At 33.9% G+C, this 22,268-nt stretch overlaps 3 protein-coding genes and 1 long non-coding RNA gene across 4 annotated transcripts; 3 read left to right on the top strand and 1 right to left on the bottom strand.

Annotated features, from left to right (window-relative positions):
* Positions 1-400: 400 nt before the first annotated feature.
* On the top strand, positions 401-4,409 carry LOC140973259 (uncharacterized). Its single transcript, XR_012174607.1, has 2 exons — positions 401-707; positions 4,079-4,409. It is a non-coding gene; the product is annotated as an uncharacterized lncRNA (long non-coding RNA).
* Positions 4,410-6,251: 1,842 nt separating this feature from the next.
* On the top strand, positions 6,252-9,299 carry LOC140973258 (PTI1-like tyrosine-protein kinase At3g15890). Its single transcript, XM_073435920.1, has 5 exons — positions 6,252-6,476; positions 6,587-6,668; positions 6,957-7,104; positions 8,106-8,368; positions 8,449-9,299. Exons 2-5 carry the CDS (start codon positions 6,625-6,627, stop codon positions 9,068-9,070), a joined length of 1,077 nt encoding a protein of 358 aa, XP_073292021.1. The 5' UTR covers positions 6,252-6,476; positions 6,587-6,624; the 3' UTR covers positions 9,071-9,299.
* Positions 9,300-10,044: 745 nt separating this feature from the next.
* LOC140972124 (uncharacterized) lies at positions 10,045-11,668 on the top strand. Its single transcript, XM_073434590.1, has 4 exons — positions 10,045-10,110; positions 10,235-10,362; positions 10,748-11,264; positions 11,345-11,668. The coding sequence occupies exons 1-4, from the start codon at positions 10,082-10,084 to the stop codon at positions 11,496-11,498; spliced, it is 828 nt and encodes a 275-aa protein (XP_073290691.1). The 5' UTR covers positions 10,045-10,081; the 3' UTR covers positions 11,499-11,668.
* A 5,046-nt stretch (positions 11,669-16,714) lies between these two features.
* On the bottom strand, positions 16,715-22,032 carry LOC140973257 (uncharacterized). Its single transcript, XM_073435918.1, has 10 exons — positions 21,563-22,032; positions 20,705-20,770; positions 20,207-20,387; positions 19,822-20,018; positions 18,930-18,980; positions 18,734-18,825; positions 18,268-18,389; positions 17,600-17,679; positions 17,344-17,448; positions 16,715-17,262 (listed from the first exon to the last, which is right to left on the bottom strand). The coding sequence occupies exons 1-10, from the start codon at positions 21,905-21,907 to the stop codon at positions 17,098-17,100; spliced, it is 1,404 nt and encodes a 467-aa protein (XP_073292019.1). The 5' UTR covers positions 21,908-22,032; the 3' UTR covers positions 16,715-17,097.
* Between the last annotated feature and the right edge of the window lie 236 nt (positions 22,033-22,268).

The raw sequence follows: 22,268 nt of genomic DNA, 5'->3' as shown, positions 1-22,268 counted from the left end.
TAATAAATATGAAAAATTAATTATATATTTGAGATTGATGGGAAAGAAAAACGTGGCCTTCATATTTGGGACCGACGATGAGAAAGAAAAATGTAATTTTTATATTTGAGAAAGAGGAAGTGATAAACACAGTGTGAAATTAATTAAGGAGACGCCAAGCGCATTGCAAAAAAAAAATAAAAATAAAAAAAAATAAAATAAAAATATTGTGGTACGGTTTAACGAATCTTTATCTGTGAGACAGGTCAACTCTATCGATATTCACAATAAAAAATAATATTCTTAACATAAAAAGTATTATTTTTTTATGAATGATCCAAATAAAAAATCTGTATCACAAAATATGATCATCTCACAAAATAGACTCGTGATAAGTCTTCCACAAATCTTTGTCAAAAGTTAAATATTTGGAAAATGAAATGCGTCGAGGACCCGGACACTGCTAGAAACTGAAATGGCGTCCTGTTCCTCGACTTTGTCCACAGCCATTAGCCACCGGTGGCACCGCCACCAACACCGCCCAGGTTCCGATCCCCCCTCCACAACCACCAAAATAATCATCTTCTCTCCATTGTCTACTAGTTTCTTCCACAATTCATTGTTGGCGTCAAAACTCAACTCTTGGCCGGGCCGTTGCCACGCCTCTAGTCCTGGACCGCCGCCGCAGTCGGAACCACCTTCCAACAAAATTCCACAGTCATCTAAAGGTACAATTTTGCTCGATTTCTTCCTTCCTTTACATTTTCTCTCTTGCCTTTAATTTCGCTGTGTGCGGTATTCACTTCTCTTGTTCGGTCGTTGCACAATAAACAACAAAGAAACTTGGCTATGATTTTAGCTTCGAATTCGTTAATTTACACTTTCGATTTCGAAAATTTGATATTTATGGTTTCGGCGAGGGAGAGAGGTGATTGCGAAAACTTGGGGGCGAATGCTTAATTTTGCTGATGGATGTTGGTTAGCAGCTAAAATTTATTCTCTTCAAGCGCCTGTGAAGAGATTGAAACCTAATCACCCAAAATTCGATCGATTTTCTAATTAACACACTCGAAACATTTTTTTAAAGAATTTCATTTCATGTGTCAGATAGCCAAAATCCTTCCAAATATTCCCAAATTCGGTACGATTCTTCATTATATGTGATTATCAGGTTTAGAATTTAATATTCAAGAAAATAATCAACCGGCAATAAGCGAAAGTGGCTGACTGAACTTTGAGGAAACACTAGAAGGATAAACTGATAGTCCCTGTAGAAACATCTAAAGTACTAAGGCTAGGCCTGTTGGATGTAAATACTCGCACATAGCAAAGGCTATCCTCAAGAACAAGTAGAGAACCAATGTGGCAAAATGACTACATCCTCAAGGAAGACCCCAAATTAGGGAATGCACATGCTTTAGATAGTGGAGAATTACACATATGGTTAACTTGTCACTGCACGTGTGAAGAAATTACGAATTGTACTGCACTAAACTTGTATTTAACCAACCATTAATGAATGAAGAAAACATGAACATTCTCTCAAAATTTATTTTCTTCTTACCTCAAATTTCTGGAGTTTGGCTATCTCAAATTACCCATAAATCTAAATTAGAATCTATCATAGAATTTGTCATTAGGGATGGCAATGAGGCTGAGGCGGGGGCGGGGGCGGGGGCGGGTTTGCCATCTCCGTCCCCGAATTCCATCCACACCCCTATACCCGCCCCGATCTCCGCTTTTTCGGGTTCAGGGATTAACTGCGGGGATCAAATTCTCATCCCCGCCATCATCTCCGTTCCAAAAATATTAATGGGACAAGAAGAAGGCGGGTTCGGGGNTCATATCTGCCCCGAACTACTTCGGGGATTTTTTAAAATCCCCGTACCGAAATCCGAAAAAATCGGGGATCCCGATCCGTTTCGAGTTTTCCCCACGGGCCCCAAACCCGTGGGGAAAGTTGTCATCCCTATTTGTCATGTATGGTCCTCGTTCCCATGTTCTTTCATATATTATTGTGTGGAATGCCCTGAATTGTTAGACAAAGTTGTGATTGATGGACCTTTCAAAATAGTATAAGTTGTGATTGATGGACCTTTCAAAATAGTATTATTTAGAATGACTGTATTATGTTGTCACTTGATATTTTTGCTTTAAGATGCATCTTTGTTGAGTAAAAATTCAATCCATTTTGATATTATTTGATCAATTTGTCAGAATTTGGAGTTGTGATTTGCGAGTTATATATTGCCACGTTTGTTTCGCATCCTTTTACATCCACAATCTATTTTTTTGGTGCTTCGTCCATTCTGCAGATTACTTGGTAGATTATTTTTCTAGTTTTTTTTGCTCTTCAACGAGTTAATAGTAGTTTAGAACAAATTATGAAACTTTGAAAATCTTTTAAAATAACTGTTATTATTTGTTTGGCTGCTATGATTTCGAAACAGTGTTCTAAATGGGGGTTGAGGCGGCCGTCGACCGCACTGCCTTTCCTGTAGGCGGTTCTGTTGATGGTAGAAGATTAGCAGTGTTGGGTGAGGCGGTCAAAGTCAACAAAATTTTAAAAAATCACAACTATTAATGCATTTATACGCTTTCTCTTCCAAGATGTTGATTTTGAGTCCGAGAATAAGAGGATTATGAATGTAGTTGATGGTGTATGTGCAGATGATTTAGAAAATTAGTTATGTATAGTCTATTCCTTGTTGTCGTGTTGGATTGAAACTTTGAAATTTAAACTTAAGCTTCTGGTAAAAGTAATGATAATGATATTATCTTTTTTAGTATTAATATGGTGATGAATCCTTATTGATTATCTTGTTAGTTACATGTATATATTTATTTGCACCTTGTATAAATTGTATCGTATTGTATGAAACTTATTTATACATAAACATCATTTAATTACGTATATTAAATAATGATCGATGACTATTTGTAATTACATTGCATGATTATACATAATCAATATAAAAAATAGTAAAAAAGAATTTCAACCTCCTAGATGGCAGGAGGTCACCGCCTCACTGCCGTCTACCGCCATTTACAACACTATTTGAAAGCATTTGATTTCCTGGAAAGTCGTAAATGATTTCATTCGGTATTATTCAGAGATGAGTTGAATATAGGAAAAGTGCACGTATGTGATGTAATGACTTATAGTCACCCTGCAATCGATCTGATTTTACGAGGATATAGCATGGAAATTAGTGTTATCAGTTTCAAATTTTGTGTTTGTATGATGATTTAGTGATGATTTCTATTGAACTGCCACACTATCCCTGTCAAACATAACTACATAAGCAATATTTGCTTGCAGGTCGCTCAGTGTTTAATTGGATATCATAACAAAGTAGAGATACTAGATTTTACTATTTTTCTGGGTCATTGTTTTCTATTTAATTGAAACCTAGTAATCATGTTCGAAAATTCTCTCTCTCTCTCTACCACCAGATTGTATGGTAGGTTAAATTCTTATACTTACACGTAAATATTTGATCCCTTCTGGTCTCTTTGAACTATATAAATATTGCAAATAGAATTTTCGATATTGCTGTCCTTTTTGCTTGTGTGCATGAAGTCGTTGTATCGTTGATTTTATAGTAAGATGCTTACTCTTAAATGAGGTCCGACCACGTGAATTTCTCTTCTTCACGTGTCTTGTTTAAAATCAAAACTTTTTTTTACCCATAAACAACTCAAGTCTACGAGATAACTTTGCATATTTGAATTTCACAATCTCACATATCTGTTCAAACCTTGTTAAATTTAGACTTTTTTTGGCCCCTGAGTATATTCATTTCTAACCAGAATCATCCTTGTATAATATATACATGAACACTCGCATCTCACTGTTATGCTTTACCTTTTGAACATGTCTTTTCATAACTCAATTCCCACCACTCTACTGTAGTAGCCAGCATGTATACTTGCTAAACCGAAAAACACTTTTATTACATGCATTCTGTATTCCGGAAACTCGCATTACGCTCTTTTACTTCATCCATCTGACTCTAACCATGCAAGCAACTTCATCTTCTGCACACACCACAGCGTGTCACATTAATCTAATTTTGGCTCTCCGATGATGTCTCAGGCATAGGTGCGAGTTTTAGCAGATTCAAGGATACAGTCCAGATCTTTGTTGCAGTTCTATTCTGGATGTCTCTTTTCTTCTGGTCTTCTGCATGGGATGGGAGGAACAATGACAGGCCGAACAAAGGATCCCGATTCAGGAAATAATTCAGTAGCTTTTACGTTGTATTTATAGCGATACAAGTAATTTGAGCGCGAAGTAGTTACATCAATCAACCAAGATAAAGTTTAATGTACTACATATACTTCCATAAAAACAATGCATGTTACTACCACAAACGAACCGATCCAAGCTGGTAAACGAATTCCTCGTACCGATCATATTTACATTACTCGGAATGGCCTTTATTTGAATGCTGCTCCGTAATCAATATTGCCTGATGGGTTATAAAAATCGGGAAATTGACATTCAGTTTTCAGCCATCGTTTTTTTTATGTTCAGTCCCTGAGTATTTTTTTAGTACCACATTTCCACATGAATTGTACCACATTTCCACATGAATTGTACCACAATTTTGTGGGTAGGAAGTGAACCCAAAGAAATGTTTTGATTGGGGATTTTTTACCAACTTCCCCTATAAAAATAATTTGATTAAAATAATTTTAAAAAATGTGAATGAATTTATGTTCTTGTACATCAAAAAAAAAATTTTTTTTTTTTTGAGTTTTGCCAAGTTTACATTAAATATATATTAAATCCAAGCATAAATAATCTTAAAAGATATTTTCTCTTTTGATCGGAAATGAAATTTGAATTCTTTTTTCCATTTTTTTTTATGAAATTGAAATTCTTCGAGAATTTAACAAGTAAACACAAGCCTACATGTGGTTGAATAATATTTAGAGCCAAATTGATGATATTTTAAAGAAACTCAACTGTAAATATTTATTTAGACCCAATACTTTTTATTAAAAACACTATTAAAACGATATAATTTCGTGTTAGGTGCTCCTCACATGTCAACAATTTCCTTTTTATTTTTTAAAATTAAATACAAGTAGTTTTTTCAGTGTCGCCCCACCCACCCTTTGTTTGATAGCAATCAAATGAAATTACCCGCCTCGTCTATTTAAATTTTCAAAACGTCTTTATCAAATAACTACATTGCATAATATATATATATACTCGTATCCAATATTTTTAATAATTCATGTTCTTTATATTTAAATGAAGATCAAAATATAATTATAAAAAATAGTGAATGACTATACTGTCATTTTGATATATGAATTAAACAAATAAATAGAAAAAAGAAAAAAAAAAAAAAANGTAAGAATTGAACATGCAACTTGATAATTAAGAAACAAAGACTGTATCCACTGAATTTCATGTGACTTGCATTAAATTTTTAACATTTTATTAATATATATAATTATTAAAACAGACCATGACACCAAAAATTAGTTACTCTAAATGTCTAAAACTTAATAATATAACTAGTTACTATGCACACGCGATGCGTGTGTGTACAATCTTTTTTTTATTATTATCGATGGACTAAAGTGAAATTTGACAAATTATGTAGGGACTAAATTGATATTTGAATTGTTGAAATAAAAATAAAAATAAATAAAAATAAAAATAAAAGTGTGTGTTGAAATTTAAAAACAAAAACAAAAACCAAAAGTGTAATATTAATATCATATAAGGGTAAATAAAATTGGAAGAAATATTTGATGTCTTCTCTAGGTAATTATTATCATATCTTTACACTTAATATAATAGTATAGATATAATATAAATATAATATAGATAATATAGATATATTAGAATTATTCAACAATATATCTTTTTTTTTTACGTAAAAATCCATGACCTCTACCAAATATCAAATCATGAAATAGTAAATGAATCAATAAAAGCAAGAGCTATAACCTATATGATCAATGTCTCTGATATCAAAATTTTAATTAAGTTCGAGATTAAATTATAATATATATTTTATTATTTTTTTAAGAGCGTTTGTAATTGCTTAAAAAAAAATTGGGTAGGGCTACTTTTGACGATCGACCAACTAATAAATTCAAATAAAAACTGCAACGTATGGATCAGAAATATTTAATATTAAATAATTCAATCTAAACGAAAAGGCTTAGGCGTATTAACAACAAAATTAGGGGACGGAAGTGCAATTAACCCAAAAAGTTTTGTTCTTTTCTATACAGGTAATACTAGTCTGGCCTTCCATCTCTCCTCTCTGTGATATTCGTCTGTCAGTACTACTTTTACTCATTCAACAATCATTTGTTGGAATAGATATTTCGTTGTAAGATCTGTTTTTTGGAACCTAGAAAAGTTTCCCATTTTCTTTCCAGAACCCAGCTCACAGCGCTTAAAAACTGGTGGCTTGTGGCTTTTTTTTTTGAAGCAGTAGCCTGTGACTTGAGAGGAAAGGAAGGTAAAAGGTTTCCGAGTGATGGGTTTTTTTGTTGATTTTGATTATGGTTTGATAGTCTGGAGTTATGGGATTTGATCGCTGCAATTAGTTGTGCAAGTGAAAATTTGCAGAAAAGGACGGTTCTGTGCAGTGGGTTGCTGGGAGGATTATGGATTTTTGCTCGATGTTTTGTTGCGCCAAGGGTTCAGATCTGTATGTGATTCAGTTTAAAGTTTTGTGTAAATTGTTCATTCTGTTGCTTTTTTTTTTTGTTTGAATTTCTTAAAAATGATTTGTTTCGTTATTTTGAATTTATATTAGGAATGATTTTGGTCCACGTTTATTGTTTGAGGACGTTCTGCTTGATTGGTTTGCTGAGCTTTTTTTGGTTCTATAATTACTGAGAAAGATTTTTATTGAAACTATTCTTTATTTGTCATTATTTCTTGAAGTTCTCTACTTTTGTATAGATTTCTTGAAGTGGAATTTTTAATTTGACAGGAAAAAACAAGGAAAAAAGGAGTCGACATGGAGGATATTTGCTCTGAAAGAGTTGCAGTTGGCTACTAATAATTTTAATTATGATAACAAGCTTGGAGAAGGTGGATTTGGTAGTGTGTATTGGGGTCAGCTCAGGGATGGTTCTCAGGTAAGATTGTGGTGCTTCTCGTTCCAATACAATTTGTTTTTTTACTTTTTATCATTGGCATATAAGCTGATTGTATGCTTTTTAGTCTGACGTTAGATCTTTTTCTAGTGAAATGTGCGATAAATCGTAACCACGTGATGGAATTCTATGTTTTAGTAGAGTAGTCATATTAGGCTAAAATGGAGTTTATGTTGTTAAGAGTTAATACATAGTAATGGTTTTTTTTTTGGCGTCTTTGGGAACAAAATTATGATTGCGCGATCTTGAGAATAACCGTTCGTTGTGTGATTGTCCTATTCTAATAATGTCGCCACTCGGCCTACTCGTCTTTTTTTGCACGTGGTGGTGTGACGCACTATGCTGCACTGCATAAATGTTGGCCAGTTTTGCTATAATCAGACACGTTTCTAACAATCATGGAATTGTTCACATTGTAAACATCCATAGTAGATACTATGTCATCATGTATTGCAGAAAATTAGAAATGATAAAATATTCTTGGTGCATAAATGAATTTGAACTTGGTTATAACTGACATAAAAGATGTAAAATGAAGAATTCAGTCAACTCTCGTTACCTTCTTTTTGATGTAGTTGCTGTAGTCCACAACTGAAACCCTTCAACTTGCGTTGTCATCTCGAGTTATAGAAATGGCCACTGAGTAATCTTTAGGTGGTCAATTTCATTGTTTGAACTGTCTTAGGATGCTCTTTCTACGCATGGAAATCTAGTTTGCTTAATGACGTGAAAAAGCATAACTTCTAGCTGATACTTTTGATTCCTGTATTCAACCATAGGATGAGTCACTAACCGAATAATCTTCCAAAGCATTTTTTATTACAAATTATAAATTAGAAACACTTTCAGCCGAGAGATCCATACCTATTAGCTAAGTTTTTCACTGGAATCACTTAAAGGAGCTCGCCTATGGGAAGTTTAAACCTTTTCTGTACCACTATCTTTTCAAAATCTACCAGTTTCTCTCATACACACTTTTACAGATAGCTGTGAAAAGGTTAAAGTCATGGAGTAACAAAGCAGAGATGGAGTTTTCTGTTGAAGTTGAGACTCTAGCTCGAGTACAGCACAAGAATTTGCTGAGTTTACGTGGCTATAGTGCAGAAGGTCAAGAACGTTTGATTGTCTATGATTACATGACGAATCTTAGCTTACTCTCCCATCTTCATGGGCAACATTCTGCGGAATGCCTTCTCGACTGGAATAGGAGAATGACCATTGTTGTTGGGGCTGCTGAAGGCATTTCGTAAGTACTGAAATACAACTATGTATCATCTATTCTTGGAAATTTATACCAGAATTAAGTTAACACGTAATCTATTCCAGCTATCTACATCACTGCACAAACCCGCACATAATCCACAGAGACGTAAAAGCTAGCAATGTGTTGCTAGATGGAGATTTCAAAGCAAAAGTTGCTGACTTTGGATTTGCGAAGTTCATACCTGATGGTTTGACACATGTAACCACCAGAGTCAAGGGTACGCTTGGCTATCTAGCCCCTGAATATGCAATGTTAGGAAAAGCATCGGAAAGCTGTGATGTTTACAGCTTTGGCATTCTTTTGCTCGAGATCGCTAGTGGCAAGAAACCCCTAGAGAAGGTGAATTCAACCATGAAGAGACCTATCACAGATTGGGCTCTTCCTTTGGCGTGTGAAAGAAAGTTTAGTGAACTTGCAGATCCAAGGCTTGATGGGAAATATGTGGAGGAAGAATTAAAAAGAATCGTTTTTGTTGGACTGATATGTGCTCAAAATCGACCCGAGAAGAGACCAACTATGCTTGAGGTGGTCGAACTACTGAAAGGGGAAAAGGAAAAGTTTGCAGCTCTTGAAAATGACGAAATGTTTAAGAGTACTACAGTTGTAGATTCAAGTGCCGAAGACAGCTCGGAATTCATCTCTGACGAGAAGGAGTCTAAAGAAGAGATCCAAAGCGTAAAATAGAGTTGATTAAGCTGCTGCTTGTAGAAATGATTGTTATCTTCTTGGTTATTTTATTCTCTTTTTACAGAACAGAATTGAATGTCAGGGAAATGGAGGAATGGTATTTAAAATTGGTGGGAGGTTTGAGGTTGGTATTTTCCAATGTTTGCCTGTTGATTAAACTTTTCACGATTTTGCTCGTGTTGTACATTTGTTGATTTTTTTTAAGACATTCGTGGGATTTCTTGAATTGAGCATATGCCAATTAATTGCTAATGATTTTTTTCCTTTTTTTTTTTTTTGGTTTTGTTTTGAACAATGTTTTCACATGATATTGCATCAGAGCTGAACACACATTTTGCTTTTCGCCTGTTTTAACTTTATAAAACCAAAAAACTTTAAATTGGTCATTAAGGTCCAAATTTAAAATTTTCAACAATAATTAACCATCTATAATTCACTTTTCACTCGTAACTTCTCCTAAAATTCATCCGTTAGATAGTTTTATAAGATATTTTGTTAAATTTTGATGTTAGATATTACTTTTAATTATAGCTCATTAGCATTTTGATATATTCGATATCTTTTAATGTTGTGAACCATAAAAGATTCTAACTATAGATTAATTTAATTTAAAATATACAAATATGTCAATGACACTATATGTATATATATATGTGTGTTCAGTGAGACTGTCTCACGTATCTATGTCGATTTATATTTGGATTGAAAAGTAATATTTTTTGATATAAAAAATATTTAACAATAATAATTTTTCACAATCCAGTAAGAATTTATCTCACAAAATTGGCATGTGAAATATNAAAATAATAATTTTTCACGGGTCCAATAAGAATTTATCTCACAAAATTGGCTTATAAAACATTTAATAAGAGTCTTTTTGTGAACAAATAATTGATAAAAATGTGAACAAATAATTCATAGTGCAATTTCAACTATATATAATTCTCTCTGTTATTTCCACACAATTTCACACAGAGCAAAAAGGTAGGAAAGCAGAAGATCGAGAAAATGAAGAGAGCTGCGTCTCAACCCCTTCTGTAAATATTGATAAATCTTTCTCATGATAAACCCCTGCTTCTGCTGAAATAATCTCCTCGTGCAGTTATTTTTTTCCTTAATCTACTGTAAAATTAAAATTAAAAAAAATCGATTCATATGCAGGAAATATTTTCGAAAACAGGATGCAGAAGAAGATGGAAAAATCAATGGAAAATCACTGAGAGATGTCGACTCCATCGCCAAGCAAGTCTCATGCATGACAATACACAAGAAAGAAGCCAAGAAACCACGTAAAAACATAAAATTTTATTTTTTAGCTTTATTCTATGAACTTTATCAAGAATTCTGATAGCTTATTGGTTTACTGATCCGGAAGTTACTGTTTCTTGGCATGTGAAGCCAGAAATTCTTGTCAAACTTGAATTGAATATAAAGAATCTTAATTTTTTCTCTTTTTTTTTTTTAAAAAATTTAGAGGTTCATTACAGCAAACAGGGACGGACACATCAGGTTGACCATTTTCGAATGTCAGGCCCCATTAAATTTGTGAATTGTGTCATGTATACGTAAACTTACAGGGAAGATTGAATCGTGATATATTTCAGATGATCGAGGAACATTTTATAGCAAAAAGTCAAGATATTCGGTTTTCTTGAAAATTTCATATTTTGTCAGGTGAAGAGTTATGTTCTTGGGAAAAATATGGAGGAGCATGGAGGCAAGAACAGAGGACTGGAGCAGCAAGGCTAAAGAAACAGCTTAAAGCAAGATGGACCATTCAGAAACTGATTGATGAACAGATGACCCGATTTGAGTCCCATTACATTAGGGCTGTGGGCCCAACTAAACTATCAGATGTGGCCCAACTTCTCATGCCCAAGTGGTCTCCGGCCAACGAACTGGCGGCCCTGTCATGGCTCGGCGACTGGCGGCCCTCCACCATCCTGGAGCTGCAACGGTCATTGATCAACTCCTTACACAACCCTGTTGGAGTAGAATGCGCCCTGTCACAGCTGATCAATGACATACGTATCGAGGAGGCAGTGATCGATGAAGAAATGACCGAGATTCAAGCCACTTGTGTCTTTCACCTCCCATTCGGCCCAGGCGAGGGAAGTGGAACAGATTTGGCTCGTGTCAAGTCCGAGTTCAAGAAAATCTATCGAGTCGTAGCCAAGGCGCAAAACCTCAGGTCCATGTTGCATTCTTCATTTGATCAAATAATTAGAACCTTATTGTTTTTGTTAATGCGTGAAATGTGCTTATTAACAGGTTAAAAGCAGTGGAATTAGTGGTTAAGAAGGTTTTATGCCAGACCGACGCAGCTGAGTTCCTCGTTGCATTCAATGGAATCCAGGATGTGATCCATGAAGTCGCTTTGAAAGCGAGTAAGGGTCCAGCTAGTATCAAGGAGCTTGGAGTTTAGTTGAGGGGAAGGAAATGGACTGGTGTTCTTGTAGATTAGTTGATAATAGTTCTGCTGCATAGCTAAAATGGTTGGATACTTCAGCCTTTTTCTGGTCATTATCAGATACAAATGTCTATCATTGGCTATGCTTGTAATTAATTGATTGAGACAGATTTAATCGGAAATAAGAACTGTAGTCTAAAAGTAAATTCATCAAATTCACGGTTCCGATCATGTTACATAATTTTTCAAAGTCCATTTCAAATGAAACACATTTGAATCGCCTACTTTGCTAATTTTATTTAGAAAAAAGGGAGAAGATGGATGACATACAGATGACAGACGTGTATATTTTCGAAATCATTGTTGCTTCTTGAATTACTAGGTGGCACAAGTTGCATAAATAAAGTGTTACAAATTATTCAAACAAATTACTATTTGTTACATACATTACTTTTCCAAGAATTTGCTGAGAACAGCTTTTCCTGAAGGGGACTCTTCTTTTCCTATTTCAGACATTTTGTTGTTAGTACGACCGACGATAGAATTCACCTGCTTCTTTAAAATGGCATTGTCCATAAAAACAATACATAGCATCTTCTTCAACTCATGGTCACCTGAACTGGCACCTTCGTGACTTGTCATGGATGATGATTCAACTTCTTGAGCAAGAAGTTGTGCCTGTTACACATTGTCTCAGAGAGATGGCAATTACTAGTATAAACTACAATGAATTCGGGTTATCTCATAGAAAAAGTTAACTACTAATAGAAACATTGGCAACACGACACAGGCAAACAGAATTAAGAACAAGGATCGAATTATATTAATTACGAGAACAAAATGGTACTCGGTGGCTCCAGCAGGGGTTAGCTTGAGTTACCACTCCCATTATTAGTGTTTTTGGGTCTATATATGGAACCAATCACTTCTCAAATAGATATGCAAGCTAGATTGCTCAAAGAATAAAGTTTCATGTCAGATTTTGAATAATTTTGCCCTGTTGTTAAAAAAAGGTGAGCTCTCTGGACTCATATTAGCATAGTGGGATGATCACTCCAACCAAAACACTTCCATCTGTATTTTTTAGTGGTAATTTAATTTTTTTTTTCATATGTTGGTTGATAGATTACAGATAATACTTCTTCAAGAAGAAGACCATGCGATTGTCCGAAGTAACCAATATAGCCAATATATCAACAGCATCAGACGGATATGAAGCATCCATCTTTGGTTTGTTTTCTTACTGGATGAGAAAATTAACACTGCATTCTTCAGGCCGACCACGAAGAATTTCACACTCATGTAGCAAATTTGCATTAGCAGCTTCCGTGTATTCAGTTTTCGGCTTTTCCATTTGTAGTTTCCTCTACAGTGAAGAGGATGAACACATAATTTAACATTAAGTAGTGATATACGGAAGAAACTATCCAACTGCTAATGTAGCATTCGTATCTACTGTGCTCTAGCAGCCATGAAAGAAATTAAAACAATGAACATAGAGCTTGATTTAATGAATAGATGGATTTTGACATTTTCTCGATATCTGCCTTTTGTCTGCAGTACGAATCACTTTGTTGAGTGCGTCGCTAGAATTTAATGAACCTTACTAAATGGCCACGGAATGCCAAATTAAGACCGTAATGCCTCATTCTCTTGAACGATTGAAAACTTTGTTGCTTCAGCGACAAAGTTTTCATCATGCGTTTTTATTTCTTTCCCCGTTATTATTCACTTTGCAAAACAAGAAGATTTGAAATGGCCACGAAATGCCAAATTAAGACCTGTTCAGTTTTCAACCTCAACTCCATCTCCAAGCATTTTCTACTGATGTCCTCCATAGCCCACTGTGTTTTGAGTAAATCTTTCCCTTTTATCAAGAATAACCTTCTCCAGATTTTCTTGCCCACTCTTCTTTGTAGACTCAAGTTCAATTTCCAAATCTTTGGCCTATGTTGAAAGGGCCAATCACGAACGTAGCTGAAGTGGATATAATGACACTGATGAGTGGAAGAAAAATAGTTACCACAACAACCAGAAAGTAGAACCTATACTTCTTGTTCTGGGGAAAATAACAACAGGGACAGCTAGACAGGAACCTATGGCTCTATAAGTTCCATGATCTGTTCTGAGTGACTACAAACTACATGAAACTTGTCCATCATCTCTTCTTCTATGCATTCCTAATTCTCTTGACCATTTTCGTTCTGTCCTCTTCTTTGTATTCTTTTGGAAGAAAAGATTTCTTTATCCTTTTCTTAGCTAGCGCTCCACCTAACGGTTCAGGTCTAGCCTTCTAGGGGTCTGGCTGATAAGTATGCCTTCATATCCCCCTCCGCTTTAGTAAGTTAGCAAAGCCTTGGAAGATGTTCTTACTCAAACAAGTAATTCCAATAGAAATTTGAAGGATACTGCATTAAGTCATATTTCTTCCATGCAAAGTAATATGCAACAAAAATGTAAAACAACCATGTGAGCTTTGAAGCAGTACTTATTGAAGAAAACATAAAAAAGTGGGCAAGAATTGGAAACTTACCTTGGTAGTTAGATACTGTCTTGCAGTGAATTCTTGATTCAATCTAGCTATGAGATCTTCCATATCGGTTTTTGATGTGACTAACCGCTGTTGCATGGTAGCTAGAAGTCTGTTCATCTCCTGTGCTGCTGGAAGAATTACCAGTGTACCATATGAAAATTGTGAACCTGATATGGAAAGTTTGTCCCTGAATTCTGTTGGTTCAAAGGTTGCAGAAAGTTGAGATGAAGAACTACACTGCCGGTGGATATCCTACAAACTCGAAACATCACTCGGTGGATTTCCTAGATAAATCTCATCCATTGCTAAATCATTGTTAATTCTCTGATTACCTTCGCGTAACCACAAGGATTCATTTACAGTCGTTTCTTTCAGTCTGGATAAATCATTATTAGAAGTATTATTTAGTTTTGATAATGGTCCCCGTTGAACAATTTTTTTCCTCGTCTAAAGTGTTGTAGTCTAATTGATTTTAAATCTAAAAACATTAATCCCTTCATAAAATGAGAGAATAACTAATATGTCAAATTTAATAATGTTGATCATTACGTAAAGATCGTTATATAAATAATAGTAAACTCTATAAGAGGTTGTTTATGAAAATTATGAAATAAATTGATGTCATGTAGGACCGTCACTTATTTTACTTGCAAGTAAATCTAAAATACTCCAGAAGCATAGTCGAACAATAAATTCAAAAGATTTTGTATCTTAAAAAAGAAAAAAATTAGAAAAAATAATTTTAGATGGTACCATAAAAAAAGATTGATAAATAAAAAATGAATAATGTAATTCTCAAAAAATAACAAGCATGTGAAAAAAATGAGATTTAAACAAATTATTTGTTATCTCAAAATTATGATATCAAAGTTTTATTGATTATTGATAATTATTTTGATTTCTATGCATATTTTATTAGCAAAATAATGAATATCTAAAACTACAGTTTGTAAATATTGATAATAAACTTATTGACAATGTCATATGATAATATGTGCTAACCTAATCCGAAAAATTCTCAAAAAAACTCGAAGTCAATTATGAGAAAATGTTTTCACTTATCATTATTGTGTTGTTTAAACAGTGATATACACAAAAAATTCATGGAGGATTTGAAGTATCAAATGAAATTGAATTTAACCTCCATGTTATCTTTTCAATGAAATAACAAAAGTCGTTATATGGATTAAAACGATTCGGCCGCTTGTGCTACAATCCTCTTGATGATTATTTACTACAATAAGATTACATAAATGATGTTATTTGTACATGTGTTTTTACAAAAATGACGGATGAGGGTTTTGAAATTGTGTCAATATATGTCAATGATCTAAATCTTCTAAGGACTCATGAAGAGCTCACCAAAATTGATAATTATTTAAAAAGTTAATTTGAGATGAAAAACTTTGGAAAGATGAAAAACTTAAGAAAGACAAAATTTTGTCTTAGACTAAAATTGAACATTTACGAGAAGAAATAGTTGTTCATCAATCCTCATACATTGAAAAGATATTAAAACATTATTACATAGACAAAGCGCATCCATTGACATCACTGATGGTTATTTGATCACTTGATATTAAAAAGATCAATGTCGTTCAATCGAAGATGGAGAAAAAATAATTGGTCTTCAAGCACTATGTCTTAGTGAAATTCGTGCATTATCATATCTTGCAAATTGCACCCGACTAGATATAACATTTTATGTTAATCTTCTAGCAAGATATAACCCTTCTCCAATCTAAAGACATTAGAATAGTGTAAAACATATATTTTGATACTTTCGTGGTACAACATACATGAGATTTTTGTATTCATCAAAATTAAATTCATATTTAGTAGGATATGCATATGCTGACACTATCTTTCGAAGCCATATAAAGTCATATCTCAAACAAGTTATCTGTTTACATGAGACATTACTGGATCATGGAAATCGACAAAACTTAAGGTTTAATAGCAACATCGTCAAACCACTCTAAAATCATTGCAATGCATAAATAAAGCCGAGGATGCATATGGTTATGATGCATGACGAGGCATATTCATGAATCATGTGAACTACCAACAACTAAAGATAGTACGACGACTATATTTGAAAATAATGTTATTATATTAAAGGAGACATAACAAAGCATATATTGCAAAAGTTTTTCTACACACATAAACTACAAAATAAAGGTGATGTTAATGTCCAGCATATTTGTTATAGCGAAAATGTAATTGATTTATTCACAAAAGCATTGCCGATATCGACAATCACTGTGCATAATGTAGTGATGTGTCAATTAAAGGATCTACGCCGATTGAAATCAAATAGAGTATTTATCATTGTATTTTTTTCTTTCGCTCAGGTTTTTTTTCATTGGATTTTACTGACAATGTTTTAATATGTCAACACAAAATTATCAATCATCTAAGGAAATTGTTATATATAGATTATATGTATGTGATTTGTTTGATTGATAAATCATTGTAATCTTACTTTTATATATCCATCTATTTATAAATAAGAGTGTTTAGTTGAAATCATAGACAACTCCATTCTCTCCCCATTTCTCTCTTCCTTGCTAATAAATTATAACAGTTTTAACAATTTCCTGGAATTAACAGTTGTGGCATTTGAATGTTAGAATCCTCAGCAAATCCTAAAGGAACACACAACAATCATTTCAGTATATGATAAATTTATTCGAAGTTACTTACAAAGAAAGTTTTATCTCTTCACAATATATTATAAAATTGTGTTCTCATCAGAATTTATACATCCACGCATATGAAAAGTCAAATATAAGATCTCAACTACAATCCCATGTATTATAAACCTCAGAGCTAATAAAATGGTAATGGAAGGGGAAGTATGTTACCATAACAATACGTAAACACCGTCGTTCTAATTGTAACAAATAGATATCGAAATCAATAATCTGAAAGACATTTTCATAGAAATCAGGTCATTTTCTTGATGCAGCTTCGCCTTATTCATTGTCTTCGTATATTCCCTTTGATGTGATCAAGTATTTGGTATACGGAGAGCCAGAAAGCACCTGAATTTCGGCTCAATAACAAAATGGTCAAGTGTCAACCTAGGAATCCAAGATCTTTGGAAAAAAGTAAACAGTCCTTGAAGCCCTTCTCTAATTCCTTGGCATCAAGGTTCTTTCCTATGAACACAATCTTGTTTATTCTTGGCTCATCTGGGCCCCATAAACGATCGGGGGAGCCTTGGAATATGTCATGAACTCCCTGTTAGATGTGCAGAACAAGTAACAAAATGGGTTATAGTAAATAACAACTGAGCCTGTACAAGAAGTAAAACACCATTACCTGAAAAACAAATCTCTCGTCCATTCCATCAACTGACAGGAGCCCCTTCATTCGATATATATCTTCACTTCTTTCTAGCAAAAGGGTACCCAACCAGATGTTGGCCTGAGATATTAAGCATTGTGTCCTCAATGGTGATCCATTCATTAAATAAATACATAGTAATTAAAAGGTTTAAGTCTGTCGCATTTAAGAATAAAACAACACAAATTTTAGGAGAAATTACAAGGACAACACTCAAGACCTTAGAACATACCTTTTCGAGATCTAAAATCCCTTCACAAACTATGCTGACCGAAGAAACACCAGGGTCATGAGTGTGATCGGCATGATGTTCTACACCAAAGTTCAAGAAATTATAGTGCTGTGTATTTTCCATAGAGGTTGCTGGGATCACTACCATTTTGATTTTTACTAGTTTATACAATTTGACTAAATCCAACGTTACAAATTGCAGGATAAAAATTGATCTGAACCAATCTCGCAAATTTTTTTTATAGAGATTTAAGGTTGCATTTAGATTGATAGATTTGAGTAGAAGAAAAAGATTTAATTTGGGCATTGATTTCAAATTAACTCGAATTTTGTTAATCCAAAAAGTCAAAGAATTTGAAATCATAGATTTTGAAATTCATAAATTCTGAATTCATCAATCCAAACATCTAATATTTTCCACATCATATAAAACTGACATTTATTTGCTTATCTTTACTCGGGTTAATTACGAGTCTCAACCAGACAAACAGATCCCAATTTCTTTGTCTTTTACTATGATATTGTGACTCATAATTAAATCCGGAGTTACAAATCAATCACAAAAGCCAATTAGTTTTAAAAAAAATAGGTACACACTACCACATACAATAGATTAACCCATCATTTTAAAACTCAATTTCATAACAAAGATCTAGAAATTGGGATTACCATGTCTGTGGTCATGTTCATGCCCATGATCATGGTTATGATGATCATGATGGTGATCGTGATCATGGCTGTGACCAGAATGATCCTCCGATGAATTATCAGTGTCAACAGCACTATCGATTCTGCACACATCCACGGAACTTTAGGGGCGAAAACTACTTCAAATACACACCTATAACGAGTAATCAACTCGGGTGAAAATGCAATAATATTGCATTACAATGTCTGAGGTCAAAAGTACTGAGAACTCTTAGCTTATGAGGCACCAAACATTTCAAATAATACAATCAAAACATGTAGCAGCATCAGTCAATGTTAAAGCTATGAAAAAAAAACTCAAATTGGAACAAACAGGACATATTTTAAGGGAACAACCTGTATGATTAGTCAATTACAGTTAAATGTAGCAGGCTAAGAAGACAAAATAAATAAACTACCAAAATCTAGAGAAAGGACAGGTGAAAACCTTTCTAAGTCAAAACCTCCTACACCAAGGACATAATCCAAATTAACATTCCCATACATCGTTCGCTGTAACTGAGCCATTCGATTAATGTTCTGCATTCCCACACTAAAGACATTAGAAAATGCATAGAAAACAAAAGCAGGAAATAAATTAGTGAATTGGAAAACAGTTGCAGGCACAATGTGAGAAAAAGTACCTTTATCCTCTCGACTAGAGAAGCAACCTCTGGTTCATCAACAAGATCAGTCTGTAATCAAAATGAAGAAATCAGGTTAGCAATGAAAAAGGCTAAAAATCAGGGGATACACATTCATCTCCTCTTAAAGTTCTTTAGAATGCATTCAAATACATAAGCTATTTTTTAGGAAAAAATTAGAGAAAAGGCACTATAATGTTCTTTTAGAATAATTGTTTTCAAAACAGTTTGTTCAGAAATTATGAATTTTAAACAAAGTTTCCGAAAGATATTTATTGTTTCGGCTTCAACTTCCTTTCCAAAACAATATCAAAAAAGGAAAAAAAAAAAAAAAAAAAAAAAAAAAAAAAAAAAAAAAAAAAAAAAAAAAAAAAAAAAAAAAAAGCCAATCAGAACAAACAATTAAATTCTTCCACAAATAATCTTATTTCTAATTTTTCTGTCCGGAAGGGTCAGCTGAGAGAGCCAACTGTGTAGATATTCTAGAAATTTTGTGATAGCCATACTGCACTAACACAACAAAGGCTACAGTTGGAAATTTATCCAACACTTTTGGAAAAAGGCATCTTAAAAGTCCACTGGAGAGTAATCTGTCCTATCAATTCCACTTTTGAGTTGAGGTAGCATGTTTAAGTTTTTTGTACTTCTTACATAACGTAAGAGCAAATGGCATTATCTCCAGGTATTGATGATGAAAGCACCGTGATAACCAGCAAACACCTTTGGAAGCAATTTACTTTTTATTCACCTAACTCAACATTAATGATGAAAATTAAAACAAGAGAGCAAATAGATAGGTGTTCTTGCGTGAACTACAAGAGTTTACCTTATATTTTCTGATTAATTTAATAATACACATCATAAACCCAATGCCATAAGAATTAAATAATACCTTGTTCACTATAATGCGGTCGGCATAAGCAATTTGTTCTACCGCCTCATTGACTACACCTTTAGGCTTAACTTCATCAAGATGCATACCAGCATATTTAGCATCGACCAGAGTGACCACTCCATCTAATTTAACATCATTAAAGATCTGATCCTCAGCATAAAATGTCTGAATTATAGGGGCTGGATTTGCTAATCCTGGAATTATGAAAACTGATTGAACTTAAAATGCCAAAGAGGGCTCCAATTCTATTTATGTTATATAATAAAAACAAGGACAGAGATAAATTGCCACTCAAAGTTTGAACATGGCATTTTTACATTGGTGCACATAGATACTATTAAAATATTGATGAAAAATATAATATTAAACAAATTAATGTTACCTGTTGTTTCAATAACAATATGATCGAATTTGCCTTTCTTTTTACGGACCAGTTCCGAAATCATCCTGACCAGATCACCCCTAACAGTACAACATAGACACCCATTGTTGAGCATCATAATTTCCTCAGCTCCAGCAGCTTTTGCAGCAACCAGAGAACCATCAATGTCAACTTCACCATACTGATAAACCAACAAGGTAACACAAGTTTAGCGATGGCCAAGTTTTCGTGTGCATCAGCACTACCTTACAAAAGTTTTTAATCAAACGCTGCTTTTTAAAAGATTTTATATTTTTAAAAAAGGACAAGAAGTTTTTCGATTGGGTTTGACAGTTAAGAAAAGAGAAATGTACAAAATATTATCAAAATTATAGGATGAGAAACAACCTTGGCACACAAGTATGACCATTACCAACTAATTTTCAAGCTTGGAGTGGTGTAATCTCATCCAAACTTGAACAAGAAGACAAAATCACACATTTAGACTAAAATTTTTACCTCATTCTCGATTACTGCAATTCGTTTCCCGTGATCAGCAGTCAAGATGTGGTTTAATAAGGTTGTCTGCCGATGTATTAACAAATGCAGAAAGAACACGTTAGTTGATAGCAAAGTAAATTAAATCAACAATAAACTGTGACAAAAGATAACTCCAGTTTTCACTTAGTTTTCACTTTGGTTTTGCAAAGTGTAACATTTTGAGAAAATTTATTATCAACATGTTTTGTATGCATTGGCTAACCAGCCGATGCCATAACAACATTTGCTCCTTTGAAATGAAATTCACCACAGCACATGCTATTTACTCAAATTAAAAACCAGAGCATCACTTAAAGATCAAAACTTCTGCACGAGCACGACATCCAAACTCCTATCAGAAAACTCCCATCAAAATTATCACTATAATATCATTACTAACTAACAAAATACGAGGAAAAAATTGCATGAAAAAACCACGATCAGAGATAACAATGTGAAAAATAATAAAACCATCAACGTTCTATCATTTAAAGAGCCAAAAAATACTTATGGCACTTCCCCTTTAGTCATTACCATTATCCATGTAATCCTGGAATTATTTACCCAAATACTCGACAGGACAAAATGAACAAACATTAAGTCTCAGAACCTCAAACTTTCCCCACTAAACAAAACCCCAAACGTAACTGCACAACAAGAGTATAAAAACGTGTACAAGATTAACTAACAAAACTTTCAACACAACCCAAAAATTCAGCTTATTACAGCTTTCAACCTAAAAATACATAAAAGTAACTTGCTCTTCTTGCCCATTTATCTACTAAACTACTTGCTCCCAACCCATTACTGATTTTTTTTTTTAAAAAAAAAAGTCACCTTTCCAGAACCCAAAAAACCAGTGATTATTGTAGCCGGGATTCTGTCATCAGGTGGGATTTTAGTCAGAACATCAACATCCTCTGTTTCTGAAGTGGAGGAGGCAGAGACTGTGAACCGGCGAGCGAACCGCTTTCTAGGCTGCTTTGGGGAGTAAAAGATTCTAGAATATAAGGATTCGGCAGTTGCTGAGCTTGTCAAGAATCTGCTGGAGGCGTTAGCAACAATCTTGGACCTTTTTTTGCAAAAAGAAAGAGATGTACCGAAAGTGGAAATTGGAGAAAGCCGGTGTTTAGATAGTCCCAAGAAGACTGTGGCTAGGCCTACGGATACTAATGCTGCCATGTTTGTATACGTGGCAGAGCTACGGCGTTAGACGGCGAAAAAATGGGAGGGGTTTAAGATTTTGCAGTGATGGAGGAGATGAGGCCTGAGGTTTTTTAGTGGGATTTTCTTGGATTTTTATTGGGTTCCAAATTCCAATACCAACTTGTGTATTCCCTTCCATTTATGCATTTTTTTCAAAATTATCTATCTTTTTTTGCATTTAAAAAATAATAATTTTTTTAGAAGGCTAAAAAACTTATATTCAACTAGGTAAGAGATAATTACATNTACTCGACTCATGTTATTTTTCTGCAACAAATCTAACGAGAAAACCACGTATTGATAAGAAATTTATTTTGAGATGTGAAATTTATCGGGT

Source organism: Primulina huaijiensis, chromosome 3, assembly GCF_012295235.1.
Source record: "Primulina huaijiensis isolate GDHJ02 chromosome 3, ASM1229523v2, whole genome shotgun sequence".
Lineage (NCBI taxonomy): Eukaryota > Viridiplantae > Streptophyta > Magnoliopsida > Lamiales > Gesneriaceae > Primulina > Primulina huaijiensis.
Note: the sequence above shows the minus strand (reverse complement) of the source record. Positions and strands in the feature narration are given on the sequence as shown.

Coding starts and splice junctions, on each gene's coding strand:
- LOC140973258 (XM_073435920.1), top strand. CDS start 6,625: ATGGATTTTTGCTCGATGTTTTGTTGCGCCAAGGGTTCAGATCT. Junction 6,669..6,956: donor TGCGCCAAGGGTTCAGATCT/GTATGTGATTCA, acceptor TTAATTTGACAG/GAAAAAACAAGGAAAAAAGG. Junction 8,369..8,448: donor GGGGCTGCTGAAGGCATTTC/GTAAGTACTGAA, acceptor AATCTATTCCAG/CTATCTACATCACTGCACAA.
- LOC140972124 (XM_073434590.1), top strand. CDS start 10,082: ATGAAGAGAGCTGCGTCTCAACCCCTTCT. Junction 10,111..10,234: donor GCTGCGTCTCAACCCCTTCT/GTAAATATTGAT, acceptor ATTCATATGCAG/GAAATATTTTCGAAAACAGG. Junction 10,363..10,747: donor GAAAGAAGCCAAGAAACCAC/GTAAAAACATAA, acceptor ATATTTTGTCAG/GTGAAGAGTTATGTTCTTGG.
- LOC140973257 (XM_073435918.1), bottom strand. CDS start 21,907: ATGGCAGCATTAGTATCCGTAGGCCTAGCCACAGTCTTCTTGGGACTA. Junction 18,826..18,929: donor CTCTAGTCGAGAGGATAAAG/GTACTTTTTCTC, acceptor GTGGGAATGCAG/AACATTAATCGAATGGCTCA. Junction 17,680..18,267: donor TGAACATGACCACAGACATG/GTAATCCCAATT, acceptor ACTTTGGTGTAG/AACATCATGCCGATCACACT.